The sequence below is a fragment of the Ranitomeya imitator genome, chromosome 1, assembly GCF_032444005.1.
Source record: "Ranitomeya imitator isolate aRanImi1 chromosome 1, aRanImi1.pri, whole genome shotgun sequence".
NCBI lineage: Eukaryota > Metazoa > Chordata > Amphibia > Anura > Dendrobatidae > Ranitomeya > Ranitomeya imitator.
This window is the reverse complement of record NC_091282.1, coordinates 185925558-185943585: the sequence shown is the minus strand read 5'-3', so window position 1 is coordinate 185943585 and position 18028 is coordinate 185925558. Positions and strand designations below refer to the sequence as shown.

General features: G+C 44.6%; 1 protein-coding gene across 1 annotated transcript in view; it reads left to right on the top strand.

The window, feature by feature from the left end:
- The window catches only part of LOC138658809 (zinc finger ZZ-type and EF-hand domain-containing protein 1-like), a 280359-nt gene that overhangs the window by 206583 nt on the left and 55748 nt on the right, over nucleotides 1–18028 (top strand). The window contains exons 33-36 of the mRNA XM_069745866.1: nucleotides 5873–6002; nucleotides 15867–16005; nucleotides 16131–16284; nucleotides 16990–17252. Of these exons, the coding sequence (XP_069601967.1) occupies nucleotides 5873–6002; nucleotides 15867–16005; nucleotides 16131–16284; nucleotides 16990–17252 (686 nt within the window). The remainder of the gene's footprint in view (nucleotides 1–5872; nucleotides 6003–15866; nucleotides 16006–16130; nucleotides 16285–16989; nucleotides 17253–18028) is intronic.

Below are 18028 nucleotides of genomic sequence, written 5' to 3'. Positions count from 1 at the left end.
GCAGTATACACCCTCCTGCTGGCTCCAAGTGATCCAGTTCTTGCTTAGTGTCTGTAGGAGGCACTTGGGTCTGCTTTCAGACCCCACCGTTTTTATTTTTATTCTATTTTTCCCTTAACGGAGCGAATGAGGGCGACGGATCCTTTCTAGGTTCCGATCTCCCCTGAACCATCAACAGGCGAGAACGCATAGCATCCCTCCCCGTACCCTTTCCTGCACTGTTGGATGCCAGCCCTGAGCTCACCTTACGGGCGATGGTTCCTTTGCGTTCCGATCTCCCCCCTCTATAGCAGGCGACCACATGGAGTAACCCTCCATTTACCTCTCCTGGAGCCAGGTGCATAGCCGGACATGATGTTTATGGCGTCCGTGCAGCCCCCCCACTGCATCACCACTGTTATAGCGGATGATGGAAGGCGACAGATGCTCTCCACCCCCTCCCTGACTATGGCGACGGTGGATTGAGCACCGGCCCACCGCATCTGCCGTGAGTACACCTTCGGGGCCGAGGCACTTGGGGGGGTCCTGGTCCCTGGGATTAAGGAGGTCCGCATATACCTTAAAGCCCGGGTGAGTGGGTCATGTCTGTCCGCACAAATAGCGGCACTGCAGGCTGCAACCACAAGCTTAAAAATTAGCCCCCGACTTCTCTCTCGTCCAGGCCGGAACATTGGCTCCGCCCACCGGCGGTTACCGCCGCCCACTCTCTTTGGCACTTCTCGTTCTGCGAGAAGCGCCTTCTGTTCCTGATCTCGGCGGCCATCTTTGGACACCCACAGGGCTGATGCTGCAGCGCTGCTCCAGCGTTTTGAATCACAGCTTCAGGGATTAATGATTTCTGTGGACAAATTGCGGACCTCCCTCGGGGACTCAAGACACAGGAATGGGTAAGCTGCAGAAACATAGCTTAACCCTTCGCCTGCTAGTAAGTGCTCTCCTCAAGGCTGCACTATGTCTCAATCAAAGCCTAACAAAAAGTCTGGGAGAACCCACACTGTGTTTTTTGCTGCTTGTACCACTTGTAAGGTATCTCTTCCCCGGGGTCACAATACTGCGTTATGCTCAGCTTGTGAACCGGTGTCTGCTCAGGAACCACCTGTTACTGATACCGAACCCAGTGAGCCTAGTCCCCCTGAGTGGGCTACCTCCCTTACCCGGTCTAAGGCATCCCTGGCCAAAGCATTAGACTCGTTCCAAGACCCTTCCTCTAACCAGGGCACCTTTACGGATAACGCTTCCGATGATCAGAACCCCTTGTACACTAGGGGTCGTACCTTACCAAGGAGCTCTCGCTCTTCCTGGAAAAGGACTCATGCCTTGTCCCCAGTCCATCCCCGGGAATCGGGTTCTGAGCGTTCCATTTCTCGCTCCCCCTCCTTTGGGGCTATTAGAGAATCTGGCTCAGAGGACGATTCTGACACGTACCTAGATCAGGAATTTCAACACGATCAGGAGACTCTCGACTCTCTCATTGAGTCAGTAAACAAGGCCCTGAAGCTAGATGAGGAACCTTTATCTAAAATGGATCATGCTGTGTCTTTTAAGAGGACCAAGCGGGCTCACAGAGTGTTCGCCAATCATCCCGAATTTAAGGAAATCGTTGAATCTCATAGACTCCATCCAGATAAACGCTTCACAGGGCAAAAGCCCATAGAGTCAAAATATCCCTTTGCTCCTGATCTAAGAAAATATTGGTCACAGTCTCCTCTGGTAGATCCTCCAGTATCGCGCCTAGCTACTAAATCTATTTTATCCTCTTCGGAGGGCGCCTCGATGAAAGACCCACACCGATCGTCAGATCGACAATATGGCTCGTTCAGCTTTTGAAGCCTCAGCAGCCGCACTCTTTTTCCATCTTTTGCTGCTATGTGGGTGGCTAAGGCTATGACCCATTGGGCTGAGGTCTTGTCTTCAGCTGTTCTGGATACCAATCTTCCCCCCGAGGTAGCAGACCTTGCTACTCAGATAGCCAGAGCTGGGGATTTTCTAGTGACCGTGTCTCTGGATGCCACTCACTGCGCTTCTCAAGCAGCAGCAAGCGCCATCACCATTCAGAGGTCCTTATTGCTCAGGGACTGGCGTGCGGATTCTGCTTCTAAAGTCATTGACTTCTTTACCATATCAGAGCGTCGCCTTTTTGGCAAAAAACTCGATCAATTAATTTCCTACGCCACTGGAGGAAAGAGTAACTTTCTCCCACAACAGAAACTCTTTCGATACCAGCAACAGCAGGCTCGGTCCTGATTTTTCTTTTTTTTTTTCCAACTCAAATTGGTCCTCTACTTCCACATCTTCCGGACCCGGCCGGGCACAACGTAGGGGTAGAGGTCCCCAAACCTCTTACAAACCTTCCCCTTCATGGAGCGGCAGACATAGGCAGTCAGGATCCAGGGGATCCAGACCGGGCAGATCTCCCACACGAGGACACCCTCAAAATAGGCAGCCGCCTGCTTTCCTTCTCCGACGCGTGGCTCTCAGTCGTTCAAGACGAATGGGTCTGTGACCTAGTGTCCTCCGGATACAAGATAGAATTGTTCTTCTCTTCCACCAAATCGTTTTTTCCTGTCTTCGCCTCCCAGGGCAAAGGCATCAGTTTTTTCAAGCCATAAGCCCTCTAAAAGAAGACGGGGTTATTATCCCGGTCCCTCAAAGTGAAAGGTTTCAAGGTTTTTATTCAAACCTGTTCATTGTTCCAAAGAAGGGCGGTACAGTACGGCCCATACTGGACCTAAAACTGCTGAACAAGTTCGTCAGGGTACGACTGTTCCGAATGGAATCGCTTCGTTCTGTCATCGCCCCCATGGAAAAAGGCGAGTTCCTGGCATCTATAGACATCCAGGATGCGTACCTCCACATTCCAATTTTCCCTTCTCACCAGAGGTTCCTTCGCTTCGCAGTTCAGGAACAACACTTCCAATTCGTTGCTTTGCCTTTCGGCCTCGCCACCGCTCCCAGGGTATTTACCAACGTCATGGCGGCTGCCGTGGGTATCCTTCACACCCGAGGCGTGGTGGTGCTACCGTATCTAGACGATATCCTCATCAAAGGCCCCTCTTTCCGCGCCTGCAAGGAGGCTGTGAACATCATAATAGATTCTCTTTCTTGCCTGAGTTGGAAGATAAACTTCAAAAAAACTTTCCCAGTACCAGCTCAGCGAATTTCCTTTCTAGGAATTATACTGGACTCGTCCCAGGGGTTGGCGCTTCTTCCCCCCGGAAAAGATCTCAGCCTTACAGCGAGAAGCTCTCTCAACCTCGCACTCACTCTCTGCGCTTCAGTATGAGAGTCCTCGGCAGGATGGTAGCAGCCTCGGAGGCGGTTCCATTTGCCCAATTACACCTCCGTCCCTTACAGCATGCCCTCCTGGCTGTTTGGGACAGGAGCCCGTTCTCCCTCGACCGTCGGTTCTTCCTTCCCCAGCGAGTCAGACAGTTTCTTAGGTGGTGGACATTACAGTACTCGCTGAATCAAGGGAAGTCTTTTCTTCCAGTACATTGGCTAGTTGTGACAACAGATGCCAGTCTGCTAGGCTGGGGAGCGGTGTTCTTACATCACACTGCTCAGGGCCGCTGGTCACTTCAGGAATCACGCCTTCCGATCAATATCTTAGAAATTCGGGCAATCAGGTTAGCTCTTCTCCAATTCCATCCCTTCCTGGCGAGTCGTCCCATCAGGATTCAGTCCGACAATGCCACTGCAGTAGCATACATCAACCAACAAGGGGGAACCTGCAGCATGGCAGCCATGAATGAGGTAGGCTATATTCTCCGTTGGGCTGAGGAAAACCGCTCAATGATTTCTGCGGTTCACGTCCCGGGAGTGGACAATTGGGAGGCAGATTTCCTCAGTCGTCAAGGCCTCGACTCCGGGGAGTGGTCTCTCCATCCGGAGATCTTCCACCAGATCTGCTGTCGTTGGGGAACTCCGGATGTGGATCTGATGGACTCACGGCTAAATTCCAAGGTTCCCGACTTCATAGCTCGGTTCCACGATCCAGCAGCCATCGGGGCAGATTCACTCGTACTCCCGTGGCATCATTTTCGGCTTCCATACATATTTCTCCCGCTCCCCTTACTACAGAGAGTCATGAAGAAGAGCGGAGGGAGTACCGGTAATCCTGATTGCGCCAGATTGGCCACGCCGGACGTGGTACGCGGAACAAGTTCAACTAGTCGCTGATGTTCCCTGGCGATTACCGAATCGTGCAGACCTGCTATCACAGGGCCCCATTTACCACCAGAACTCCGAGGCCCTGTGTTTGATGGCATGGCCATTGAGTCCGGGTTCTAACCCAGGCAGGTTTCTCTCCGAAAGTCATCTCTACCATGATCAGCGCTAGAAAGCCTACGTCTATGCGCATTTATCATCGCACTTGGAAAACCCTCTTTTCCTGGTGCAACGACCGGGGACGTTCTCCTCTTGAATTTTCCATTCCTTCCATCCTCAAATTTTTACAAACGGGTTTGGACTTAGGTCTCACCCTTAGTTCTCTCAAGGGGCAGATTTCAGCCCTGTCCGTTCTGTTCCAACGCAGGATTGCCAACAGATTACAAGTGAAGACCTTCATTCAGGGAGTCTCCCATAGGGTGCCGTTGGACCCATGGGACCTTAATCTGGTCCTCAGAGCCTTGCAAGAAGCTCCTTTCGAACCTCTACTGGAGGTTTCCTTGTCCTTTCTTTCATGGAAGGTTGCCTTCCTGGTTGCGGTCACTTTCATTAGACGAGTCTCAGAGCTGGCGGCTTTGTCTTGTCAAGTCCCGTTCCTGAATTTTCATCAGGATAAGGTGGTTTTGAGCACATCCCTGTCCTTTTTGCCAAAAGTTGTCTCATCCTTTCATCTCAATCAGGAGATTGTCTTACCGTCTCTGTCCGGCACCAGTACATCGCATCAAGAAGGCTCTCCACACACTTGATTTAGTGAGAGCTCTCAAGAGATACGTCTCGCGGACAGCGTCCTTCCGCAGGTCGGTTGCCCTGTTTGTGCTCCCGGAAGGGCCAAGGAAGGAGTTTCCCGCTTCCAACGCCACAATGGCCAAATGGATTCGTTCAGCTATTCAGGAGTCCTACCGAGTCAGAGGTCATCCTGTCCCAGCAGGGATTAAGGCCCATTCCACTTGGTCAGTGGGTGCGTCTTGGGCCTTTCGGCACCAAGCTTCGGCAGCACAAGTTTGCAGAGCTGCAACCTGGTCCAGTCTGCATACGTTTACAAAACATTACCATATTCATTCTCAGGCCTCGGCAGATGCGACCGTTGGCAGACGAATTTTGCAGGCGGCTGTGCTGCATCTGTAACCTGTGGGTACAAGGAGCAATTACAGTTGATTGTTTCCCCACCCATTGACTGCTTTAGGATGTCCCATGGTCCTGTGTCCCCCAATGAGGCGTAGGAGAAACAGATTTTTGTGTACTCACTGTAAAATCCTTTTCTCCGAGCCAATCATTGGGGGACACAGCACCTACCCTGTTAGCCTAACTGCTTTGGTTCTCTGTGTTGGTTTGGTTTCAACATAGTTCATCCTGCTTAAATGTTAAGCTCCTACTGCGTTGTTACCGAACTGGTTCACTTAGAGCCAGCAGGAGGGTGTATACTGCAGGGGAGGAGCTATTCTTTCTGTATTACTTAGTGTCCTCCTAGTGGCAGCAGCATACACCCATGGTCTTGTCTTCCCCAATGATTGGCTCGGAGAAAAGGATTTTACGGTGAGTACACAAAAATCCCTGTTTTAGAAGTGTGACTTGTATTTTCATAGTAGACTTTATGAGCAGAGCAGTTCAGAATCGGTGTATTCCCCTGACATTGCCTTGAATTATACAAGTGCCTGTGATTTTTGTTTTTGAAACTTTTTATTTAAATGTCCATTTCATGTTTTAGCCACTGGGAGGAGGAAGATGAGAGGGCAGATTACAGACAGAATCTCTTGTGGTTGGAAGAATGCAAAGATGGAATGTTTGAATTTTGGTATGAAAAGATAAGTCAAGCCGAACCCGAAGTGAGAAGAAAGGTAATCGTTTTTTTTTGCTGCTTCATACTTCAATAAAGTTACATTTGATATTATTTTTATTACATATTTAAGCAGTATATTATCAGATTTTTCATTGACAGTCTCTTCACGATTAGCAAATTTATTTTTATGTTTTAGTTATCGTGATCATTTTTTTTTTTTAAATTCGTTTATTAATTTCAGAATAGACAAACATTGCACATATTACATTTATCATTATTAAACATACCATCAGATACAAATGATTACAAACATCATCGCATCCAAAGTTCAGAGGCAATAGACTGTGCATGTTGAATCACTAGTACCTACAAAATACCTACTATACAACTTAAACAACTTTAACCTTTAGTAATAAGTCGCCAAAAGAAAACAGATTCAAGTTTGCTCTGCAACGATGTCCCCAAACCCCATGCCCTCCCCCCCGTGCATATATCTAATCCGCGCAGACTACAGAGTATGATGAGATGAGTTCCATCTACCCCAAATTTTTTCGAATTTACCTGGGCATCCTCTATTATGGTACAGTGTTCTTTCATATGGGATAACCGAGTTCACCAGGTCAATCCAAGCTCTGAGAGACGGGGAGGAGCTACCCATCCACCTTAATGCCAGTACCTTTCGTGCTAAGAAGAGCACTTCTCAAAGGAAGATCCCAGTATGGTGATCCCAGGTCTCTGTATCCCACACCCCAAATAGGCAAGTCAATGGTTCAAGTGGGACAGGGATTAACAATAAAGACGTTAACAATGTCGTGACTTCTTTCCAATAGTGAAGGATTACCGGGCACCTCCATATCATGTGGGTAAAATCCGCATCATGTGCGTGACACCGTAAGCAGTCTGACGTCTGAAGGCGGCCCATTTTAAAAAGTCGTGTCGGAGTCAGATAAGTCTGATATATAATATATAGCTGGGTCATCCTATTGTTAACTGAGGGAGAAACTTTAGTTGGAGATTCCAAAATATCTTCCCACTCCTCTCCCAGTGTATCGGGAAGGAGTCCCTCCCATTTCTTTTTTAAGGAGTTAATAGTGAGCCCATCTCCCACGGATAATAGATATGTGTATAAAGAGGAAATGAGCCCCTGAGGACCCTGTGATTTGAGAATGCCTATAAGGGGTAAAGATGAAATTGCTCGACTTGCACCTGCATTTCGCATATGTGACTGGAAAGCTGACCTCAGCTGTAAATAACGGAAGAATTGAGATCTTGGGATATTGCAGGTATCCCGCAATTGCTCAAAGGACACAAAAACATCCTGGTTATACAAATTACCTACCGAGAGAACACTACATGAGATCCAGAACTCGGTAGATGGGTGGTTTAGTAATTCTGGAAAATAACTATTATACCACAGTGGCATTTCGGCTATTATATCTGTATATTTAATAACTTTTTTTAATTTGTCTCCTTATTAATCTCGCTTGTCGAAGCAATGGCAGCAAACGGGGAGCACTGACTTTCTCCATTTCCAAAAAACACAGTGGACAGTCAATCCGGGCAGAATGGATTATATGGCTTTCTGAATTAGGTAGGGAGTTGCTAGGCATCCATTTGCTTATCGCCCTAGCCTGCCCGGCAAGATAATATAGATAAAAGTCTGGTAAGGCTGCCCCTCCCCCCCTTGTCGGTCTCTGTAGAGTAGATAGCTTGAGTTTGGGTCTAGTCTTCCCCCATATGCTGCCAAGGCAAACAGGATCATGGGGTGCATTAAAAGAGGTCTGGATACACATGATGAGAGCATTATACTGCCTCTGTACAAATCCCTAGTTAGACCGCACATGGAGTACTGTGTCCAGTTTTGGGCACCGGTGCTCATGAAGGATATAATGGAACTAGAGAGAGTACAAAGGAGGGCAACAAAATTAATAAAGGGGATGGGAGAACTACAATACCCAGATAGATTAGCGAAATTAGGATTATTTAGTCTAGAAAAAAGACGACTGAGGGGCGATCTAATAACCATGTATAAGTATATAAGGGGACAATACAAATATCTCGCTGAGGATCTGTTTATACCAAGGAAGGTGACGGGCACAAGGGGGCATTCTTTGCGTCTGGAGGAGAGAAGGTTTTTCCACCAACATAGAAGAGGATTCTTTACTGTTAGGGCAGTGAGAATCTGGAATTGCTTGCCTGAGGAGGTGGTGATGGCGAACTCAGTCGAGGGGTTCAAGAGAGGCCTGGATGTCTTCCTGGAGCAGAACAATATTGTATCATACAATTATTAGGTTCTGTAGAAGGACGTAGATCTGGGGATTTATTATGATGGAATATAGGCTGAACTGGATGGACAAATGTCTTTTTTCGGCCTTACTAACTATGTTACTATGTATATAAAGGACGTGGTCAGGGAGTTTAAGTTTGCAAAGAAAGATTTGGGTATTGGCACAGCACTATGTTGGAGACAATAATTAAATTTGGGGAGCAATATCATCTTAACTAAATTAATGCGACCTGCAACGGAGAGAGGGAGTTTGCTCCAAGTTATGAATTTAGATTTTGCCAGGTCCAATAGTGGATAAATATTAAGTCGTAGGTCCAGCTGACTATATTGAGACATATGTATTCCTAGATATTTGAAATTGGAGACTACAGGTAGTGACGAGAGATTTTCGAGACGGGGCATCGGCGCATGAGACAGAGGCATCAGAGCAGACTTATCCCAATTTATATAGAGACCAGAGAATTTGCTAAAATTATCTATAGTCGTTATTACTCGTGGTAGTGTTTCTTCTGTTTTATCCATAAATATGATCATATCATCAGCATATAGACCGATGGCATCCACACGATCCGCAATACTTATTCCTTTGATATCCGTGGAAGACCTTATGCGTATTGCCAAGGCTTCTATCGCGAGGGCAAAGAGGGCCGGGGACAGAGGACATCCCTGACGGGTTCCCCTATGTAAAGTAAAGGAATCAGAGATAGAATTATTCACAATTACCCGTGCCCTAGGATTCCTATATAGTGTATCTATCCCTCTAATAAATTTATCTCCAAAACCGTATTTATGCAGACATGCGGAAAGAAAAGGCCATTCAAGGGAGTCAAACGCTTTAGCTGTGTCTAGGGATGCCAGAGCCCAGTTATTATCCAATTCTAGGGAGCTATATTGAATCACTGATTGGACCCGCCGAATATTAATAGAGGTACTTTTCCCGGGCATAAAGCCTGTTTGATCTGGGTGTATAAGATTTAATATGATTGTATTTAAAGACACAAAAGAGAATAGTAAAACCAAAAACACTCAGTTTGAAAAAATGTTGCAGTAATCCGCAAGTGCTAGTAAAAGATGTAAAAAACAGGGTATTTGGTTGATACGTTTTTTGCAAAAAATGTATACTAAGCTGCTCTACCAATCTTCACGGTATACCCTTATCAGAGCAGTCCTAACTAATGTATGCAATCCCTATCTGATGTATTTAAAAACCTGATCATCTGTATATAACCTGTGTGAACAGGGTTCAGAGAGGAAAAATCCATGTGTGCATACAGGGTAGAACAGCTTTTGTGCAGATAGCCCAAGAGGAGTGGTGGAACTCCCCAGTCTTGTAGACACAAGAAAACAATTATGGAAACAGGAACACATGGACTACTTGCACAGTGAACAAGTCTGTATGATCATGTTCACACACCACCAAGAAACCTGAAGACACAAAAGAGAATAGTAAAACCAAAAACACTCAGTTTGAAAAAATGTTGCAGTAATCCGCAAGTGCTAGTAAAAGATGTAAAAAACAGGGTATTTGGTTGATACGTTTTTTGCAAAAAATGTATACTAAGCTGCTCTACCAATCTTCACGGTATACCCTTATCAGAGCAGTCCTAACTAATGTATGCAATCCCTATCTGATGTATTTAAAAACCTGATCATCTGTATATAACCTGTGTGAACAGGGTTCAGAGAGGAAAAATCCATGTGTGCATACAGGGTAGAACAGCTTTTGTGCAGATAGCCCAAGAGGAGTGGTGGAACTCCCCAGTCTTGTAGACACAAGAGAACAATTATGGAAACAGGAACACATGGGCTACTTGCACAGTGAACAAGTCTGTATGATCATGTTCACACACCACCAAGAAACCTGAAGACACAAAAGAGAATAGTAAAACCAAAAACACTCAGTTTGAAAAAATGTTGCAGTAATCCGCAAGTGCTAGTAAAAGATGTAAAAAACAGGGTATTTGGTTGATACGTTTTTTGCAAAAAATGTATACTAAGCTGCTCTACCAATCTCCACGGTATACCCTTATCAGAGCAGTCCTAACTAATGTATGCAATCCCTATCTGATGTATTTAAAAACCTGATCATCTGTATATAACCTGTGTGAACAGGGTCCAGAGAGGAAAAATCCATGTGTGCATACAGGGTAGAACAGCTTTTGTGCAGATAGCCCAAGAGGAGTGGTGGAACTCCCCAGTCTTGTAGACACAAGAGAACAATTATGGAAACAGGAACACATGGGCTACTTGCACAGTGAACAAGTCTGTATGATCATGTTCACACACCACCAAGAAACCTGAAGACACAAAAGAGAATAATAAAGCCAAAAACACTCAGTTTGAAAAAATGTTGCAGTAATCCGCAAGTGCTAGTAAAAGATGTAAAAAACAGGGTATTTGGTTGATACGTTTTTTGCAAAAAATGTATACTAAGCTGCTCTACCAATCTTCACGGTATACCCTTAACAGAGCAGTCCTAACTAATGTATGCAATCCCTATCTGATGTATTTAAAAACCTGATCATCTGTATATAACCTGTGTGAACAGGGTCCAGAGAGGAAAAATCCATGTGTGCATACAGGGTAGAACAGCTTTTGTGCAGATAGCCCAAGAGGAGTGGTGGAACTCCCCAGTCTTGTAGACACAAGAGAACAATTATGGAAACAGGAACACATGGGCTACTTGCACAGTGAACAAGTCTGTATGATCATGTTCACACACCACCAAGAAACCTGAAGACACAAAAGAGAATAGTAAAACCAAAAACACTCAGTTTGAAAAAATGTTGCAGTAATCCGCAAGTGCTAGTAAAAGATGTAAAAAACAGGGTATTTGGTTGATACGTTTTTTGCAAAAAATGTATACTAAGCTGCTCTACCAATCTTCACGGTATACCCTTATCAGAGCAGTCCTAACTAATGTATGCAATCCCTATCTGATGTATTTAAAAACCTGATCATCTGTATATAACCTGTGTGAACAGGGTTCAGAGAGGAAAAATCCATGTGTGCATACAGGGTAGAACAGCTTTTGTGCAGATAGCCCAAGAGTCTAGTGGCCAATATTTTAGTGAAGATTTTATAATCTACGTTCACCAATGATATGGGGCGATATGATCCACATTCCAAGGGGTCTTTTCCCTCCTTCTTAAGTACAATGATATTTGCATCATAAAATGTTTCAGGCATAATTTCTCCCTCCCATATATTCTGAAGCACCTTCAATAAGAGTGGTGCCAGGTGGTCCCGATATTTTTTATAGAACTCAACGGGAAACCCGTCAGGTCCAGGGGCCTTCCCGGTGGCCATATCCATTATAGCCTGTTCCACCTCCTCCAGAGTAAACTCGGCTTCCATAAAAGCTTGCTGGGTTGGGCTCAGTAAGGGGAATGCCATGTCTGATAGATAGTCTGTACATTCAGGGACCCCAAGACCACTACCCGATTTGTACAGTGACTTATAGTAATTACAAAAACTTTGAAGAATTTCCTCGGTGGAGGATACCAACGAACCATCGAGTGTCCGAATCTGTAGTACCGTGTTGGAGGTGTTATGCTGACGTACCAAAAAAGCTAGGAGTTTACTGGCCTGATTCCCCATTTCAAAATAAGACTGACGGGTAAAAAATAATTTACGTTTTGATTTAGTGTCTATATTTTGGGTGTATAATCTTTGGGAAGTGAGCCACTCCACCCTGTTGCCGTTAGTTTGATTGGCCACATAGGCGGCTTCCGAGTCCTTCAGCCGTCGCTCAATCTCGTCATCCTCCCCCGCCGTCACCCTCTTTATATAGGAGATTGTAGAGGACAGACATCCCCTCAAATATGCCTTTAGAGTGTCCCAGAACAGATTGAGATTCGAGGGGTCTGGGTGAGTAGAGACAAAGCAGTTTAACTGATCAACCGTTCTATCACTAGCATCTATTAGTTTCAGCCAGAAGGGATTCAATTTCCAAGGTATATTATTATTTGACTGACCGTATTTAAGTTTGAGAACAACTGGGCTGTGATCTGATATCCCCCTGTTACCATGTTCGACACTATTCACCCATAGCGCTAGGTCACTAGATCCAAATATGTAATCTATACGGGATAGAGACTGTCTAGTTGAAGAATGACAAGTATATTCCTTTATCTCAGGGTGACGTGTTCTCCATAGGTCTAACCATCCGCTACCGTTCATAAATGATGCCAATTGAGAGGGAGATTGAGAAAGGGGCCCCCTTGACATCTCGCCGTCTAGTCTCAGTCTGTCTTTAAGATTATCCATGACTAAATTAAAGTCTCCCATACAGATAACACTAGCATTAGGATAATTTAGGGAGAAACCCAGTGCCATGCGGAGAACCGATATGCCGGCCGGGGGTGGGTTATAAACACATAATATCACATATTCCCTCATATTAATAAAGGCATGAACAAAAACAAAGCGACCTTCGGGATCGCGTCGTGACTCTCTAGCCTCCCACCTGACATTCCTATGTACCAACAGGGAGACCCCTCTGGAGTAACTGGTGTGAAATGCGTGAAGGGACCACTGCACCCACGGCTTTTGCGTACACTTAGCTGTGTCTCTGGTCAAATGCGTCTCCACAAGTGCTACAATATGTGGATGATACCTTTTAATTTGTGAAAATACCTTAATTTTCTTTCGAGGAGTCTTAATACCCCATATGTTCCACGTCATACATACAATCTCAGATCCCATATCTACGTTCGGGAAAAGGCATAATATACACCACAGCCTGGGCGGGAATCAGGAACATCATATAGAGCATAAGGTTATCACTGGCGACTAATAAACATAACAAACAATTAAAACTGGTGTAAAATACCAAACCAAACAACATTTGAACAGTGGAGGGGTGTAATCCTACACTCCTATAGTTGAGTAGAATAGGGGATACCCTCACTGGAATCAGCGTCCGGTATAGTTGACAAACTCAGCACCCACATAGAGAGCTCTAGATTGTGTTGCCATCAGATAGAAAGAGCTACTCAAGAGTCCGGGGTACTAGGCCCCTTGTATGACCGTAACCATTCGACCGCCTCCGCCGGGTCAGTAAAGAACAGGGAGGAGCCTTCATGAACAATACGGAGTCGAGCTGGATAAAGCATGGAGTAAATGATGTTTTTATCCCTGAGCTGCTTTTTGACTTCCATAAATCAAACTCGCTGCTTTTGAAGTTCATCGTGATCATTTTTAAAATGTTTATAATTTATGTTCAATTTCTCGGAAAATAAGTCGGCTTGACCAGATGATTTTGGGAGTATCGGTCAGCAATTTGCTGTATATTGGGGACTTCCAACTTTCCACAACAGATGTTGATAGAGGAAATGAGGATCACGCAATTTAAATGTAAATGCCCTATGCTTTAGATTTTACTTTTTTTTTTTTAGGGAAGATAAACTGCTGACAGGTGTTTGGCAGTGACTTTCTTCCCTCTGCCCCTGTAAACCACATGAACAAACCAAGTGTTCAAGTATGGAGATGTTGGAACAGATCACCGTAGGTTGTACGAATTGACAGCATGTGTATGGCTGGTTTCACCGAAGTGAGCAGAATAGCATAGAGGCTGTCACATAGTGATGCAGAATGCTTTCCCTATCCTGATGATGAAGCATTTGTCGCACACAAACTACTTTGCTGAAAGCCAGTAGACAGATGCCAATTCAAATTTAGTCTCAAATATTGTTCCAGTAGGAGACACATTCAATTAGCTTGGCCCGAGAGCTTTGATGGCAAACTTTGGGGGCTACCTTGATGAGCAATGGGGCTATGTAATTTTATATTTTGTCCACTTTCAGGAAATTGGCCCCCTAGCTCTGTAAAGTACCTAAACTAACACATTCAGCAGGCACACATTCTCCATGGGCATGCAGGTGTTTGGAATGTAAACCAATTGACACCTTTATATCTTCTAACTGTGGCAACATTCACAATAAATTATAGTATTAATAAATATGCAAATGAAGTTTTAAGTGCTCTGGGTGTGACAGCGCACTTAAGGAGCCACTGCCTTGAGAGCTTGTTTCCCCAATTGGAAGCATACTCTTACGCTTGATTGATGGTTCACGGTGTTATTTCTTTGCCTGGTGCCTAAGGGCAGACAGACTGTGAGCAATCAGATAAGCTAAAGGGGCTGCTGGGCAGGGAAACAAGCTGTAGAGGCTCCTTAAGTGTTAAGTAATTAACCTTCGTCAGGCTGCATAATTTTACAATTTTTAACAGGCTGCAGGGGTACAATTGTACCTTCATATATATTTTATTGAAATTTGGCCAATATATTCTGAACCAAAACTGCAGAGATGTCACGAAATTTCAGCCCTCTACGGCTTTTCGAAAAAAAAGTTATTGCAATTTTAAAACGGAATAGTTACAATTGTACCTACTCAGCCAAACGAAGGTTAATTTCTTGAGTATGCAGCAGTAGATGGAAGATGTAGAGGTTTCTGGATTTACATTTTAAAGACCTGCATGCACAGGTACAGTATATACAGTGTAGATGGGAAAGGGTTTTTGTTGTTATCTGACGACAGCAGGAGATAGACGCTGAGACAGATACATAGTAACATAGTTAGTAAGGCCGAAAAAAAAGACATTTGTCCATCCAGTTCAGCCTATATTCCATCATAATAAATCCCCAGATCTACGTCCTTCTACAGAACCTAATAATTGTATGATACAATATTGTTCTGCTCCAGGAAGACATCCAGGCCTCTCTTGAACCCCTCGACTGAGTTCGCCATCACCACCTCCTCAGGCAAGCAATTTCAGATTCTCACTGCCCTAACAGTAAAGAATCCTCTTCTATGTTGGTGGAAAAACCTTCTCTCCTCCAGACGCAAAGAATGCCCCCTTGTGCCAGTCACCTTCCTTGGTATAAACAGATCCTCAGCGAGATATTTGTTTTGTATTGTATTGTACAGAGTTGAATGATGTCTTTTATTACCCTGTCTGGTGGTGTTTACTTATAGAGAAGGTTTTATCACCTTGTGATTGGCATTGCCTGGACTACACTGGTCCGGCTCCGCCCCCTCCCCTGTGATAAGCAGCTCACTGTTTGTAGCCATTGTATATATAGAGCCTGGGGTTGAATCGGGGCAGCTTTCCCAGCACTGCTGCATTGTTAGATCTAAAATCTCAGTGTCAGAATTGCTGCACCCAGTAAAATGATACATGTTTGGAATAGGGGGTCTTTTTTCCTACATTGTGCTGCTCTCAGATGAGGTAGCAAAAGCATGCTGACAGATTCACTTTGAAGATCTGTCAGGTCCGATAATGGCAGGTTAATGGCATTATCGGACATGACGGGTTCCCTTTAATTCACTAGTAAATTCTGACTGCAGTGAAGACAGAATTTTATCTCACTGGGGTATCAGAAATGTGCCCCAACCTCATACCTACACCTATCCTGGGCACTGGCAGCTCCTCATAGTATAGGGGAGAGGTTTCTTCTCCCAGCACAAGATCAGTCCTGCATGTGAAGGGGGCTGGTAATTGCAGATTAGGGCACCTCTTCTTTTAATGTAAATACATTTGAAATATGATTTCCAGCTGAACACCACCCTTTTAATCTACTGTTTCAGTGATGCATGTGGTATATATGACCTCGACTTACTTTTATTGTTATAGATGCACTTGTTTATCGCGAGATACTGTGACCTGTTGAATGTTGAGATATCCTGTGATGGATGTGATAAAATTGCACCATGGCACCGGTACCGATGTTTGCAGTGTAATGATATGGATCTATGCAAAACCTGCTACCTTGGTAAGGCTTTGACTTCCAAAAACCACATAGTAACTTTGAAGAACACTTAGTATGATTAAGTTGCTGTGATCACCATCTTTGGTGTGTTACTGAAGATTTAATATTGAAATATGAACTTATTCCAGGTGGTGTAAAGCCTGAGGGCCACGAGGATCATCATGAAATGGTTAATATGGAATATGCATGTGATCATTGCCAAGGACTTATTATCGGTCCTAGAATCAACTGTGATGTCTGCGATGACTTTGATCTCTGCTACGGATGTTATGCTGCCATAAGGTACTCCGCAGGGGAATGTGGTTTTTATATTACGGTTAACATGTGTTATGGGACTTTGAGAGTTATTCATCATATAAGGAAAAGTGAGAAGATTTAATTACTAGAATAGCTTTCAGGGCCATTTATTTTTTTTTTCTATGGCTGAAAGCCATGGAGAACTAGTCTTGGCTCAATAAACAGTTTTTCTGCTGTCGCTCACAATTGGCAAAATAGGACATATGTATAATATGTGCCAGATGCATCCATCAGGTCTGTAGGCGCCGCAGGTCTGTGGGCGCAGTGTCATTGGCGGTGTTCACCTCCTGATCCGAAAGTGATTATTGCTGGTCAGGTCCCGTACAGGGACAGCTGTTTTGGTATTCTTGCTCCTTACCAATGCAGAAAAGTGTATTTGTTTGCCCAGTGAGAGGCCTTAGCCGTGGCTTAAGAAGGTACTGGAGTACTTGTGGCGACTACCAGTTTTTCCTAGGCTATAAGAAATACAAATTGCTTCCCTCAAGGAGGAAGAACGCAGTCTTATAGGATAGATGTAAAGTAAGAAATTTTGGCGATAAAATTGAGAAACTGAAAATGTGGAAAAGTGGAGGTGCCAGTGGGATAATTGAAGACCCTATTACCTGTGACCATAAAGACTCTTCTGTATTTGTATATGATTTAGCAAATATTGTAACCATAACGGTGTTTCTTCACTTTTTCTGTCATTAGCCATTTGCGTAGGCACACTGTCACGATCTATCCAACTGTCACTAATAAAATCAGTGACCGCCAGCGGCTAATCCAGCCTTACATACACAACTACTCGTGGCTACTCTTCACTGCGCTGGCTCTCTACTCGTCAGACCTGGCTAGTGACGAAGAAAAGGAGGGCGACAAGCTTGAGTCCTCTGTCATTTCCAGCGCCCGGATTTTGCAAGCTAATTGCACGGATTTAGTTGCAAGTTGTCTTATGAAAGCACAGAAAGGAAAGGGTGAGATTTTTCAGGCTTTAAGTGAAAAGTTCTTAATTTTTTTTGTCCTGTTATCACTTATATCTTAAACACATAATATGGCCGCAGTGTAGAGCCAGACCTGCTGTCAGTCAGTGACTGACCGCTGCTGTCCCATCTCCTTGACTGAATACCGAATGCTGGCGGGGAGAATAAAGATCATTTTCTCTCTGCAGCATTTGGTTGTGTGCAGAATCATAACGCTGATTAACCACATATCTACAGGTTAACAGCGATATTCCTTGTGACAGGTTCCCTTTAAAGGTGTTTTCCAGTTAAAATAAGGTATCACCTATCTGCATGATATGTGATAACTTGCTGATTGGTGTATGTCCCACTGCTGAGCCGAATATTGGGGAATGTATTTTTATTATTGGCAGAGAACGTTTATCCTGGTTACAACATGGCTCAGCAGGTCTGGATCCCCACCTCCACTCCATTCATTTTCTATGGGGCTGTCAGAGCTCAGCAGCCCCATAGGGAATGAATGAAAGAATGGGTATAAAGGTGCCCCTTTCTGTTGATATTAACTAGACAGCATCTTTAAATGGTTGTGAGATCAGAACTTTATGCAGGTCACTCCAACACCCTGATCTGAAGACGAATTTATGTACAAAAGCGGTACAGTCTCACTGAAACAGAAAAGGGCCTCCCTCCAAACAGTTGTCACAAAGCTGGAAGGATACAGTTGTCTAACATAAAACATAGCAAGAAAAACTAATAAACCTGCTACCATTTAGCCCTCCAAATTAATGAGC